Source organism: Perissodus microlepis, chromosome 14 (genome assembly GCF_051167445.1).
Source record: "Perissodus microlepis isolate ML-2025 ecotype Zambia chromosome 14, ASM5116744v1, whole genome shotgun sequence".
NCBI classification, from domain to species: domain Eukaryota; kingdom Metazoa; phylum Chordata; class Actinopteri; order Cichliformes; family Cichlidae; genus Perissodus; species Perissodus microlepis.
The window spans coordinates 9,562,253-9,578,089 of record NC_140474.1 but is presented as its reverse complement, the minus strand read 5'-3'; the positions used below and the strand labels follow the sequence as shown (position 1 = coordinate 9,578,089).

General features: G+C 38.2%; 1 protein-coding gene across 1 annotated transcript in view; it reads left to right on the top strand.

Annotated features, from left to right (window-relative positions):
* Positions 1-15,837, top strand: part of b3glcta (beta 3-glucosyltransferase a) — a 79,068-nt gene that overhangs the window by 37,408 nt on the left and 25,823 nt on the right. The window contains exon 4 of the mRNA XM_084950470.1: positions 9,951-10,060. Within this exon, the coding sequence (XP_084806596.1) occupies positions 9,951-10,060 (110 nt within the window). The remainder of the gene's footprint in view (positions 1-9,950; positions 10,061-15,837) is intronic.

Genomic DNA, 15,837 nt, shown 5'->3' with positions numbered 1-15,837 from the left:
GGGTATTAGAAGTCATTCATTTAGCAATCTTTCTTCAGAGGGAGTACAGGGTGCAGACTTTAAATAAAGTAAATGCATTATGTGTAGTATGTACATGCTACAGATATTCATAGATGGAAAAAAAACAGTGTGAGCCCACCGGCCATATTGTGCAATAAGTAGTGCTTTAAAAATGCAGCATGCTACATCTTAACAACAGATAACTAAATTGTTGAGAGTGTGACCTACCTAAATGCACTGGGTATAGAACTCTTCAAATACAGATAGATGCTTAGATGTGCATGTTCCCCATCAGTTTCCAGGGCTGCAAGTCTGTCCCACTGCGCTATCACTGAATGGAATCTGATTTTTTTTTTCTTTTTACTCGGTTAAATGTGTTCTGCACATTAATTTCCAAGGTTTTGTTTGGGCTTTCATTGAAGCTCCAAAGTACCATCATAAATCTATCCCGGCAGGAGGACGTGTCTTCAACTTGTCGATAAAAGTGAGCAAATTTCGAAATGAGACTATTGTATTACATTACAATAGGTTTGTGTCTCTCATCTTATTTTTTTTTTTCTCTTGATCAGTTTGTATTGAAGTAAAAAAAATAAATTATTGTTCAGCATGACAAAAACAATTAAACAATCCAAAGCTTGTAAGGCCTTTATCTGTCTAGCTTAATCAGTTCAGTCATTTCATTTCACTATCACACTGCTAGTCCAAAGAGGAAAAAGATCAAATGGATAAAACGTGTGTTTTATATGCATACTGGCACAGCAGAGAAGTCTGAGTTATGAATAGCAATACATGTAAGAAAAACAGAAAACTATCTCCAACTTCATAAGAAGTTCACGTACATTGTTTGTGCCATTTAGAAATACTGTATCAGGAGGTAAAACATCTAAACAAGAATAACTTTTCTGCCAATTCCAATTATTTTTATTAGGTAGATCCAACGCAGTGTTTATAACTTACATACATGGCTAAATGAGGCAGTTTTGACTAAAATCTGTCCAGGTCACCACTTAAACCATAGTAATCCATTACTTACTTTACTATTAGGCTAATTTTAAAACCATCAGTGGAGATGTGTGAGGTTAATTAGAGGTATCGCAGCTGGCTGTCGGGGCATGATTTCAAAATGTATTATTGTAGCTTGTTTCTAAAGGATACTGAGAGTAAGAAGTAAGAAAAGCACATCTGACTTCATAAGAAGTCATAAAACATTTGAACTTTTGTCTTTTTTTCCCCTTCTATTAGGGACACATTAATTAGCAGCATATTATAAGAATAGAATGGAAACCTTAATACAGACATCATTAATTACATTAATATAGTCTAATGGTACCTTTGCTGTTTATTTGGGTCATCACCAGTATCTGTGTGTGGTCTTTTTTTCTAGTATATTTCTTTCATTTTCAAAATGTTTATTAAAATGTTAAATTGATGTACTAGAAAGTTGATATAATAAATAAATAACCTTAAATTGTTTTTCAGGGAATGTACCAGCATAGGGCAGATCCAAGGTGTATTGCCCAAAGCTGTGTTTTAAATGTGGATCTAAATGTATACTGTTATATAGTCGAGGTTATATACTAACTCTATTCTACATCTCCTTTTTCAGAACAAAACCCAAATGCCTGAATTTAAATCCAATTATCACTATAGCAGTCGTTAATCCTAGGAAAGCTGTGTTACTGTCCCGTATGCAGCTATATTATATTTATTCAGTGGCTCAGAGCCAGTCTCTCCAGGCCAAGAGGACACGCGAGAAGATAGAATGCATATCAATGTTCACAAGATGTTGACTGAACTCCTTTTTCTAACTAGTATTTCTTATTTTCCTTTTTTTTTCCCTCCCTACAAACAGTGCTTTGCTGCTTGCTTGTGACAATGCTCTATTGTGTCTGTGTCTTTCCTTTATTCAAGTGGTAAATGGGTTGCACTTATAGGTCTTTTCTTCTTAGAAGTTCTCAAACTCCTTTGCGTTGCTGCTTTGTGTCTCGTTCACTTTTTCCACATACTTACAATGGAGGTGCAGTTGTCATGCAAGGTGCTCACCAGCCACTGGGAGCATCCTGTTTAGTATTTTGGCCAAGGACACTTGTGGAGAAGCCAGGGATTAAATCTATAGCCATGTGATTAGTGGAAAACCCGCTCAAACACCTGAACAAAGCTGATGGCTTTATTTCATTTCATTTAAAAAGCAATTTAAAAAGCAGGCAACCATCCTGAGAAATGCAATCAGTCGTGGCATATATTGCCAAATAAGATATGAAAGCAAACATATTCCCAAAAATTCAGCTTTACAGAAATTAGAAAAAAAAATGTTTTAAAGTGATATCAAATCCATTCTCGACTCATTCAGTACTTTAATGGGTAACGAATGGGATTCATAAGCAAAACCTGGAATCTGTTAAGCATTAATTGCCTGAGCTTCCTGAATTATTGATTCTAAGTGAGGTTTAAGGATTGCATTCAGCACTCATTAGTCTTTAGCAGAGTTGTCCATGGAGTCAGGAACTCCAGAGAACCTCTAATGAGTGTGATTATCACAGGTTGGATGCAGCTTTTTTCAGCCTGTCCTTTTACATGTTGTAATTTCTGTGTGTTTCTGTGTTACTACTTGAAGAGAATGTTTATAAAAGATTGCTTGTTTCCTTTCTTGGCTTTCCCATTTTGCTTCTACTTCATGCACAGTCTTTCCTTTCCAGTCTTTTGTTGTTGTTGTTTTTCAATGCAAGTGACTCCCTATCTTTGTCTGCTGGCTTTCTTCCTCATTCCACTCCCTTTCTGTTGTTCCCACTTTGGCATTTTCCTCCCTGTGTTTTATTGAGAGATATTTATGATGCTGACCTTTTCAGCAGTAAGCTAAAAGTTAAATACACCATGCTCTCTATTGATCTTGTGCAGGGTAATTAAAAGTATGTATTAATAGAGGAAGATGGGTGATAGAAAATCATTTTTACTTACAGCAGGGGCCTTTGCCACACTAGATTATCATCTTTCAAGAAGGTAAATAATTTTTATTCCTAAAACTCAACGGAATAAAAAAAAAAGAGGATGTATTCATTTTGAATAATAAATCCTGGACCTGGTTGGTATTGTGGTCATGGTTAGTTTGGACAGAAAACTGCAACACAGTTTGCTCGATTGAATTTTGTCTCTTGCGTTTTGGACACGAGGAAGGGAAAGATGGAGGGGATTTTTTGGGAGATAGATGATTCTGGGCCATCTTGTCTTGGGGAGTCCAATGATGTGAGTCACTGGAGTGTAGCAGGTTTTACAGCAGCACAATCAGCTGCTGGATGGGGGGTTTGGCCTGCTGAGTATGGAAATGAGCTATTGACATCCTCTGTCATCTCTCACTATGTGCTGGCAATGAAGGGCTCTGAATCTGTCATGGCAGTGGTATTGTTCCCACAACAGCCTAATGGCCCCCTCCACAGAAGCCCATCCCTCTAGATCTTAGCAGACTTTTGTCATTGAAATTTCTCTATGGATCTGATTTCCATCTTCTCCCAAACATATAAGCATATTTGTATATGTTCGCTGCCCCTTGCCTCGAACGTGTGTTTATTTGACTGCGGAGACGAAATGTTTCTGTGACAGTTCCACTGACTACACACACCTGCTCTGTGACACTGATGGAAATGACAGAGCTGCAGGAGAGCCTAGAGGTCAGTGGGCTCTCAGCTCCACTGCCACTTGGCAACATCTGCAATCCTGCTCTAAGGAAGTGTCACTATTGATTTGTGTCAGTGAGGCGACAACACAGCACGGCCAGGCCACTAGAAGAACACAATCTATATACAGCCGTGTATCTCTCTCTCTGTATGCCCTCCTTTCCGTGTGCATACCTAGAAATACAAACACTTCAGCCTTGATTCTTTAATCAGCCTGATCATACCCTCTTATGCGCAGAGATGCTGAAGCTGTGAGTACACACGAGACTCGAAGCCTCCCTGTGGAGTTTTCCACAGATCAGATGGTGATGGCCTTTAAAGAGTGGTTTCATGAATTGAGAAAAGCATCAGATCAGAGAGAGAGAAGGAGGCAGAATTCTCCAGTGTTTCATTTCATCCAATATATTTCAAGGCTGATACAGTCCTTTTTTTTTTTCTATGGAGTTGCCTCTGTGGAATGCTGAACGAGGGGAGATAAACGAATACTGCTTTCTAGTTCCATCGACCTGGCAAAATAAAATTATCTGCACTGAGGGGACTAGGGTATTGGCTTCATCTCCTCAGGAACCTTCAATCTCTTTCATTCAAGGCATATTATTTTCAGCCAAGAGGGATCCTTTGATAATTTAATTTAACTGCAGAAAAAAGCACTGTGTTGTGTGTTTCGCACCAGGGTGCAACGTCACATCTTGGGCCTGTTATTAAATAGATGAATTGATTGCATACTTTCACCTCTGGAAATTCTGCTATTAATACAGCTACTACTGCTAAGATTAATAGCACTTTTTCTGTGACAGCTGTGAAAGCAGCACATCCAAACAACCATTAAATGCAACTTGTCAAACTTGCGTAGTTACTCTGAAAGCTACGACCATGACCAAAAACACCCAAGAAAACATCTGACATCCTATCTAAATACACTAGAAATTGTTAAAAAAAAAAAAAAGCAGGCTTGGTACTTAATTTATATAGTGCAAAACTGCATTACATGTGAAGGAAAGGAAAGAGGAAAACTGGGCTACTTGGATGCTTTTTAACTTTGCAGGACGCTGTGAAGGAGTAAGAAAATCATGCCGAGCTTTTTTTTTTATTTTGTCCTTGAAACAGTCAGACATTCCCGCTGTAATAGGGCCTAAAAATACCTCCCATTTGTCAGATAGCACAACAACTAACAACCATCTCCAGCACTTACACTCTCTTGGCACAATTGCCCAGCAACAATATAGCAATCAATTAGAAATCGTACATGTGAGCGATCACACCAGCAACCTCAACCTAGCCGCAAACCTCCAAACACAAACCACACACAGTGCATTTACAAAACACGTAACTTTTTCTCAAGTTAAATCTATATAGATCTAAGCCTAGAGGCATCCCTGTATAATCTTGCCTCCACAGTGAAAAGTGCTAGCGCTGAAGGCATTGTTTTAAATCTCGGTCCTATAATTACGTAAAGGTAGATGTATCGATTGTATCGAGAGAGTATACAAAGGTGATTTTTACCTGAAAGGAGAAGGACAGAGAAAAAAAGAGATGAAGGAAGAGGGGTACTATAACAGGATTTTTCCTCTTCCCCTTTTCTCTCCATTGTTTGATGATTAATCGAAACCCATTAGTGTGGACTCGAGAGCAGTGAATTCTGTTTTAATTAGTTTCTTTTTTTACCCCTCATTCTCCTTTGCTTTGACGTAGGGTACGTGTTATCTACACAATGAGGGATTGGCAAACTGCTTATCTGATTTTGCTGTTAGTCTCCTGCAGCTGGTATTATTGCTGTACCGTGCAGTATCAAGAGACTGGTACCTCACTTGGGGCTTTAAAATGCACTGCTTTATGTGAAACCATATGCGCACGCACCTACGTGCACATTCATTTAGCGAACTCAGCAGAAGGACATTTAGAGGTGGTGTAGGGGTATTCACTATGTAAGCTCAGCTCAGTGGAGGTTAAATCTGTTGGGAGATAGACATGCTGAGATTTAGCAAGTAATCTCCCCCATTACTAGGGCTCCAGGATGAATGGGATCTTTGTTATGAGCTGAGCAAAGCAGCGACACACCCACCGACACTTAATTAAAAAGATTTGACACAGATACTGTACTCTGACATAGTGTCTGTCCCTGACCCCGATGCTAATATCCAAACTCAGTATGGGAATAGGTTCAAGTAGTGTAATTGAGGTGGAGACAATCCATCTAATCCTGCCAATGTCAGCACTTGCCATTCCCCTTTTTTCCTCGCACAACTGTTCCGAAGGGAACACTGTAGACTTGTCAGCGGTCACTGCTACTTATTTGTTTTGAAAGACTAAAAAAAATACACTTTCTTACAAATCTGGGAAAGCATCGTTGGAGAATTCCTGCTGGTATTTAGAATTCAAGACGCAGTGTATTCTCTATGACTGTATTCTGTTTAAATAAGTAACTAATGGACACAGATAAAGCACGTTAGAATTATTTGGCACAGACTGTGTTGTTTGTTTGAGCTCATAATAAGTAAACGTGTACACAAGAACCCTGCACGTCCAAAGTTTCTGAGGTGCCGGCCATAACTCTTACACCTCCCCAGTTTCTCCTTCTTACTTCACCTACCTCTGAGCTTTAAATCCTTGAGAAGATTTTCAGTTGTAACAGTCATTCCAGCCAGGTGCTGCAGACTCTATTTGATGTGATGGACAGCTTACAGGATTTAGAAGTTGTCAGCTGTAATTGTACAGAGCTGGATAAAATGACAGGTTTTTTTAGTTTTGTTTTTTTTTATTCCCTGCCTCTGGTCCTTTGGTCTCAGTTTGATTGTAGTGGTCGTGAGAGCCACAGGGTTTATATGGACTTTTTTGTGTAGCCAATGTCATTCTTCACTGAGCTGTGTCACTATTATTAGGCTGTAAATAGATGTCACATGAAGAGGAACGGCAGCTAGCTGGGTCGATGACAAAGGTAGAATCTAAAGGTGTTGTCAGCATCAGAGGCGGAGGCAGACATTTGATACACCCGGGGCTTAGCCCTAAAGGATAGTATGCATGTGGGATTGGGGAGGGGGTTGAAGCACCCCCAAAATGAATCAAGGCACCCCCAAAGATTTCTTACTTTTTTTGACAATATTTGCTGTTTGTGTGATACACAACAAAAAAAATATAAAAAGCATACAGTACTTGGTTGAGATGTAATATTTTAACAACAAAAGTATAGATGCCCCCTCCCCCAAAATGGTTGGTTCCAGCTCGCCTCTCCCCTGCTCTGGCTCTGGTGCCCTTTGTGCCAGAGCGATAGTGGCTGAGACGCAGCGGAGCGGAGGTGTTAGTGCCTGGCTTAAAACAGGACATGTTAGCTGCATTTAACCTTCAGTTACTCTTTATATAGTTAGATAGGAGTCAGACCATGTTTCTTTTTAGCTGAAAAACATTACACCCAGGTAACCTGCAGTGTTGAAAACGTGTTTTCCGACGATGTTTGCTACCCTACAATCCGTCCTACTCAGTAGTAAAATCAGTGACATTTGACCGTCCTGTTGCTCGCATTGAAATGTATATAGCCTATTTAAAATATAAAACTTAAAATTATCTGTAGCCTGCTGTTGTTACCACTGCCCTGTTTGAAAAGGAATGAGAGAAGCTGCTTATCTTGTCATATGTGCCGATATTAAACCCAAGGTACTTACTAGCTAACTGACTGGATTCCCATTAACCTTATAACTCCTGTTGTGTGTGTGTGTGTGTGTGTGTGTGTGTGTGTGTGTGTGTGTGTGTGTGTGTGTGTGTGTGTGTGTGTGTGTGTGTGCAGAGAGACAGCCAGGTTCATAATGGATATAAGGAAGTTTTTTTTCAAAAAAGGAGCCACATTCAGGTAAAAGTGTAAGAACAAATGATCCGTCAATCAAGAATAATGTTGGATCAGAGTTTCAGTATTTATGTCTTTTATTAGATGTTCATGTGGTTTGGTTATTAGCCTTTTGGTTGAAAGTACATTGAGAGAGGACTTTTTTATTAGTGATTTCAATAGTATTTTTTTCATATTAATTGAATTTTTTCATCTAATAAAATCTATTTGGGTATGATTGTCAGTCCAAAGAGGGAGAGAGGAAGGAGGGGAACGTGAGGAGAAAGTTCAGGAAGAACCAGATAAGAAAACAGACAGGGAATAGTGACAGGCAAAACAGAAACTGTTAAACTGCTTGAGAGATTTGACCACCAAACAGTGATAGATTTGCCAACCTCAAGGTGAGGTGACATAGATTAAAATAAAAGAAAAAATCTGCAACGCCATATTAGTAGTATCTGCAGTAAAGATCTTTTCATACATTGTACCATAGGCACAGTTGCCTCCATTTTTATAATTTTTTAAATTAATATTTTGTACATTTGTACATTTAAAGGACTCTTCTATTTTTGGAGTGTATTTTTATGTATCTGTATTATATTATACATACACTTTAAAAGTGAATCTCTGTCCAAAAAATGTATTCAGTTTACTTTTTACTCACTATGAGCATCATTCATTATTTTTTTTATTCCAATCCATTCTTCTTTGGCAGCATTTAAATAACCTTTATCAGATTTGATGGTTTTGTTACAGACTTTTCAAAAAAGTGTTTTGCTTTTCTTTCACAAATGTGGGGATTAGAATTTTTTTTTTTAGAATTGAATATTGATTTATTGATTAGTATTCAAATATCTCAGTGAAAACAGAATAAAGATTACCACAGGGCAAGAAACCACGAGACAAGGCTAATCAAAAGGTACTGGCTGAAACATATGCTCATTAAATTGTGTTAAAATGTACAAAACAGTGATCTCATGTTTTGTGACGAGGACCCAGGCACAGAGAGACTTGATGAATTTAAGAATCTTATGATTTAATAAAGAAATTTGCAGACTTGCACAGAGATGGTAAAATTATGATGACTGATAACGGAGATGAAGACAACAGACAACGAGGACAGGGAGGAACAGGGGTTTAAATGCACCAAGGAGACAGTCAGAGAAAACTCGGGACAACTGGAGACATTTAGGGATGCAGGGACTGACGGAGACTCTGGTCTCTGTGACAAGTAAAGTTTATCTTGCCTGGCTGGGCAGCTCTCCTGGTGCTCAGCACCCCCAAAGCTCTGATCCTAGAATCGCCCCTGGTTTAAACTGTGAATATACTGCTGTGTATTGAAATTCCTCTTGTTTTGCATAGAAATATACTGAACAACATACAAAGCATAATATATAAAATAACATCTACCAGAGTGTATTCTTTGAAAGAAGCCCCTTATGTCCATTCTTGTATATCAGTACATTACTGAAACCAATTTATTTAGCCGTGGAGGGTAACAACTGAAAATACGAAATAAACACACATGTAAGCTAAGACTCTCTAAAGAAACAGCATTGTTGTTTCATTTCGCCATTTGTTGATTCACTTGAAGCACGAGTAACGTAATATGGGTCAAGTGATCAGTTTGATATCAATCTTTCGTGATTCACCGTCATATTTACATTAGTTGTACAGTACGAATGATTTGCTTTGGTACCTGGTCGAACTTCAGTTCTCCTCTGTCTGCCTGGCTGCGTTTCTCCAACAGCGCACTCGCAGGCAGCAGCTCCCCCCCGCCCCCTCGCTCATTCGCTTAGTGTCTGAGCTCGGATCATACCAATATTAGGGGGGATTTACGCACAGTCGTAAATTCCCACAGTGTGCACTATGTGCTTCGAATATTGTGTGTAGTTTTTGTTTTATACAGTTGTCAGCCAGGCATCTAACTATGAAAAAATTACACTCCAAAAGACCCCGGGCTTCTGAAAAAACAACCCAGGCTTAAGCCCAGTAAGCCGCCCCCCCCTGCTCCACCACTGGTCAGCATTCTATTCTATAGCTTCTATTAACAGATTTCAAACGGACATTGTTGAGCTAATCACTTTCTCCTAACCTTGGCCTTAACATCGCTGGAACAATACTTATTTCTACTGATTTTGCAGTTGTGTAAGCCAGCTAGAAATGAACAGCTGGGCTGTGTCAACCTTTGGGTGTTACAGCACCTCAGAGAAAGACTTCTGACTGCTAATCTTTTATTAACTAAAACAGTCTGGGATGTGACATTTACATACTCTCTCCCCAAGCCAATTAAGCTCTTGATGTCCTGGTTATTATCACCAGGCCAGTAATGGATATTAGTAAAAGTCACCTCTGTTATTCAGGCTGTGGCTCTTATCTTGCCTTGCTTGCAGAAGGTCATCGATTGCCATGATCCTTTTTCACAGTATGTGAGCTGTCACACATTTTTGTCCTTTGTGTTCCTCCAGACCTGCGGGAGATAGTGTTCGTCATCCAGAGTCAAAGCAACACCTTCCATGTGAGGCAGGCAGAAAGACGGAGAGAGGATTTGCTCAAGCAGGCACGCGGTTTTACGAAGGTAAGACTCAATGTGCATGCCTTTTTCCTATGGTGGTACATTTTAGTATAAATATGTGTTGATCATGACATCAGCTTTCAGCATCAGTCTCATCTGAATATGAGTTCTTTCTGTTTATGTTGCTGCAGGGTGTCATAACATTCAGTTAAACTCATTTTTCATTTAAAATCTACACACTAAAGGGTTTAAACATAAACACTTTGCTAATTGTTTACTAGTTGCAACGTTACTCATTGCTCATCAGATCAAATATTAAATATTAGTATTATATAATTCATGGTAGTTTCAGATTAACCTGTAAAGTACTTTTAAGTCAAAAGTATGAAGTAAGTGTAGTTTGAAATAGCTTCTCATGTGCTTTTAATATTTTATTTGTTATGGAAATCCAGTGAGTTGTCTAACTTTGATTTTCACATGTATCACTGTGACCACATACTTAATAATCATCATCAAAAGTTTGTTTGTTTGTTTGTTTTCAGCATTTTAAGGGATTTGTAAACTTTGTAACACTAAGAACATCAGCATTATGTCAGCCTGGCTTTTTTTCTTCAAGTCTATTCAGAGCAGATTTAATGTAGTGCAATGTATGATATAATCTATTCAGTTAAATAGTCAATGCATTGTTGCTAACAACAATATTACATTCAATTAAAGGACCCAATCACTCGCTGCATTTATTCTATTAAAAGACTTTTTTTCTTCCTCAATATTCTTGGATTGGTCACTGAGTTGGAAACAATATTGTCTCAATCTCCTGCTCAATGCTATGTATCTTGTATCCAGAGTATTGACTAGCTGTGCCGAATTTAGAGCAAGTCATTTTTTCCGATTCGTGTTGCCACAGTAATATAAATAAATAAACTAATAAACAATACAAGCTAAATGTAACAAAACATTTAAGAAGAAATTTATACATAGAGGGAAACCTTACAGCACAAGACAATTAAAACACAAAAATTAAATTCTAAATGAAAACAGCAAAAGTGGATAAGTGGAAGAAAATGGATGGGTGAACAGATGGACAGATGGATAGATGATATAAAATTAGCTCAAACTGGAAGCAGCGAGAAAGCCCACTTCTAAAAACATGTCTTTAAGAGACATTTAAGAAGACAGGGAGTGTGTCAATTTGATCTCCTTAGGGAAGTTGTTCCAGAGAGTGGGTGTCCTATCAGAAAAGCCTGGTCACCCTTCGTCCTCAGCTGAGAGAGGCGTTTTTAAAAATAAATTATAGACAAGTTGTAGTTTAGTTTGTTGTAGTTTCTTGACCCAAACATGTGTATAAGGAGTTTTAGAAATTAAACTGATATTGGTGAGTCTCCTGAGTTCCATAAAGAATGAGGAGACAATAGAGATGACATGCCTGTTCAAGCCAAGGAGCTTTGTCGCAAGTGACAAGATTTTTAAAATATTGGCCAAAATTCATGGACAAACACCCATGATGTGTTGTCGTATATGCTTGCGCTCCATCAGGACCACTAAATAAAGATTCGCGTAAAGATTACATCAGTCTTATTCATATTTATTAAAGGAGGTTCTGTGCCATCCAGTATTTGATCATGGATAAAGTATGTTGAGTTGATGAATGTCATTGGGGTTTAAAGAGATGTGCAGCTGCATGTCATCTGCACCGAAGTGCAAATTCACACTATATCTACAGATGGCATACCTCAAGGGTGACATGTACAGAGAACAAAAAAAGGTCCAAGGACAGACCCCTGAGATACTCGATGGGTCATTTTTATAGAGGATGACCATGAATTGCCAGGTTTTACACTAAAAGACCTATCCTGTAATAAGAATAAAATCACTTTAAAAGTGGACCAGAAATGCTAAATAATAATACATTTTAAAGACATTTATTGAAATGCCTTTAACATTGTTAAAGACATTTCAATAAATATTTTCCAGCATCACTGGCAATCATCACTCTAAGGAGTGCAGTGTCTGTGCTGTGGTTTACTCTAAAACCCAACTGAAGCATTTCAAAAAAGTCTGTTCCCATTTTAAAAAAGCAATCAGTTTTTCAGCAACAACTTTAAACCCTTCCCTTGAAAATTACTGGAGCCAGTATTGTCATCTTTTTTTGTCTCATCTTTGTGTGAAAACAACCCCAAAGGCGCACACTACACCACAAGAATTACAAAGTCCAAAAATAAGAAATTAGAGTTAATGTCTAATTAAATTTTTATAGGTCCGATTTTTTTTTTTTTATGCATGCTGTAACAGCTGGTACACTTTAAAAATATGATTCCATGTTTGCTGTAATAAACAGTGGCCTCAGTTTATGCAAGATGACAAGACTTGTCACGATGAGATTTAGTTACACTAATCCACATCAAGTTTTATGAGACGAGACAGACTTGCCACATCATGTTCTGTTTGCATTTGTGATCTCAGAGATGACTGGCATTTTAGCATCTGTTGCATGCAATTACACAAACTAATTTCAGAGCCGGCAGCTTCTTAAAGACACATCAGTAAAGGCTTAACAGCTTTTTAAAGAGTTATAAGATTTGTGATAAATCAGAATTTTGATTGAAATGCACAAAAAAAAGCTCACGGGGAATGAATGCTGCTGTTACACAAAGGCTGCATATTCAACACGTTAACACGTTAAAATTTAATGTGGGTCTGTATGAAACATGATTTAACCCAAAATTAAAATCTAGTAGAATTTATAAAGCGTGAAATATCAGATGGAAAAAATGCAAATGCAAAAAGGGGGAGAGAGGACAATGGGAACAACAATTTTCCCTCTTATACTTGCATTTCTTTTTCATTAAAACCTTTTATTTCATTGTTTACCTTTACCGTGTTCAGTTTTTAATTCCATGACTTAATAAAATGTAGTCTTTTGCTTGTGCATTTAATTTTAATTGTAATCAGCAAAATAATTCTCATTTAATAGGTCCACTAAATGAAACAAGGACATCTGTATCTGTAATGGCACAGCTTTTTAAATTCCTTTTTAATTGAATGCCAAAATTGACAAAGCAAAATTACTTCACTGTGACTAATCTCTTATTTTTAATGGAAAAAAACATTTTCTTATCTGAAGCTGCTATAGTTTAGGTTTGGATAAATCCAGGCACAATCATCTTTGAGTAGTTGGTTAATGATAGGGAGTGATAGTGGCAGTGATGAAAGCAACTACCAATAATTACTGTTAGAGCAAGGAGAGGAAGGAGCAGTGGTTTGCTCCATAATAAAAACTTGGCGCTGTGTTGACCCATCCATCCACCAGGATCTCAGAGCACAAAAAGTGAGCTAAACTTTTGCTCCTGACATGAATCAGAATTTACATTCTTTCACTCTTTTGTTTTTCTGTTCATGTCTATAAACGGACAGACTTAAACATAGCTTAATAAGGTATCTACAGTAGTCATCCAAGTAAGGCCTCAGTCACACACCCCTAGAGTCTGACCAGTGCCTATGGCAGTAAGTGTATATCCTGACTGACTGGCAGCGAGTGAAGGTTGGAATTTTGCTCACTGTCCACAGGGGAAATTGTTTGCAAAGAGCTGTACCAGAAATCTCTTTTGTCACTAGTGGATTGCTGCGGTCCCCTGTAGTTTGTTAGGAAGATGCTGACTTGTCTGCAAACACTCACCATTTTAATTCACTACATCCCTGAGTGCCACATAAACACACTTTGACTGGCCTTCAGAGTAACAGTTGTGTCATACCACTACAGCCAACACAATTCAGAAGGTGCAAGTTTTACTTTGAAGGTGAACATTCTCTAATTCCAGTTTGCATCACACATTTGACAGTAGTGCTTGCAAGTGTTTGTATAAAAGATGCCAACTTATCTGCAAACTACTGGTGACTGTAGCACCAGTAGCTTGTATAAAGCAGGAGCTTTTCGGTGCAGCATCATATACCTCGTTGAGACCAGTTTCACCTGTGCTAGGTAGCTTGAGTGCTAGGTAAGATTAGAAAAGCACTATACAGTGGTCCCTCGTTTATCGCGGGGATTACGTTCTAAAAATAACCCGCGATAGGTGAAATTTGCAAAGTAGCCAACTTTATGTTTTACAATTATTATAGATGTTTTAAGGTTTTAAAACCCTTCACTACACACTTTATATGCTTTTCTCAGACAGGCATGAACATTTTCACACTTTTCTCTCTTGTTTAAACGCTCACGTTCAAACCATCGTAGAAAAATAAGTCCAGTATTATAGAATGAAACCAAAGGCACCTACTGGTGCCTTTGATGGTGCAAAACATTTCGTCAACATTGTTGTTTGTTGGGGAGAAACGTACAAACATACAGTACAGCACTTCAGAGTCATACTGCTAGCAATCGAAGATTTATGTAAATTTGACAAGCTGGACGCATTCTGTACTGTACAGGAGACACAGCACGAGATTGATAGACAGTGATCTACAGCCAATCAGGACGCAGAACACAATGCACTGAAAAAAAGCATGCACAATTGCACACACAAAAAATCTGCAAAACAGCGAGGCCGCGAAAGGTGAACCGCGTTATAGCGAGGGACCTCTGTATAAGAACCAGTCCATTTACCATTGAGCAGTCCAACTACCAGCAATTTGGAGGAACCCCTCTCCTCAACCAGTGATAAAGTATACACATTTCTGTTAGGGAATGCACATTTGTCCCTCACCATGAGTAGTTACTAAATGATCACCAAGAGAGCTCTAGCCTCTATTACTGAGGTCCAATTTCAGTTAACATATTAAAATATTTTCATTAGAATAGCTCTTAAAATCATCAAGTGCCAGTTTTTGAGCAAGCTGCTTCTGTTTTGCAGGATCCTGTTTTGTTGAATTGCTGTCAGAATAAAAATATGCCAAAACAAAAGCAGAAAAGGTGTTCGAATAGCATGGATAAAATGTAAACTCCAATTGATATTACTGTCTGCCAGCCTATCATCCCAAGCCAAACATAAGTTATAACCAGCTGTCTATGTCTACAGTCACACCTCCGAGGCACATCACAGAAAATCTTATAATTCCAACAGTCTTACAGGGTGTTATAGAAACAGTGAAAGAAAGCCATCAAAGCCAAAGAGACTTGCTAAGATTGTACTTTTGCTGTTTATTGTTATTTTAGATGTATACAGTTCTGTGGAACAGAAAACTGTCATGAAAATATCTATAAATAATTTTTGAGACATAAAAACACAGCAACGACAATGCAGAAAAGAGATAACCTTGGATAGTTTTGGTAATGAAGTTTGGATGTAGGCAAAATGTTGTTTTAGATAATTAAATAATTAAAAGCTCACACTGTTTCTCTAATTATGTGAAGTTTCAGGGTCAGTTAACTGGAAACTTTCTGATATTTCTGTTTTATCCTCATTGGACTGCTAAAGGTTGTGTTGCACTGATTTACACACAGGAACTTGTGCATTCTGTGTCGGTTCACAGCCCATGTTCCTACAGTCTGACATTCTGCCTTCTGGGAAAATTCACATTACATTTATAGTGTTTTTGTCATTTAGCCAATGCTTATATCCACAGAGACGCGCTGAGACTACAGCAAAATGCGATTAAACTAAAACCTTTACCAGCAGTAGTGCAATATGCATGTTTTTAATGCTTTCCTGTTCATCACTGTAATAGCAATTCATGCGTATAAGAAGCCACAGTGATGAAAATTTGTTCGTATGAAAAATGGATTTTCTTTTCAACTGCAGTCCTTATTTTTACAGGTGGCTGCTGGATCTTTTTTCTCTCCTCCAGCCCTTATTGGTTAAAGCTTCCTATGACTGTATTACAGCCAGGTCCCACTGACCCCCATT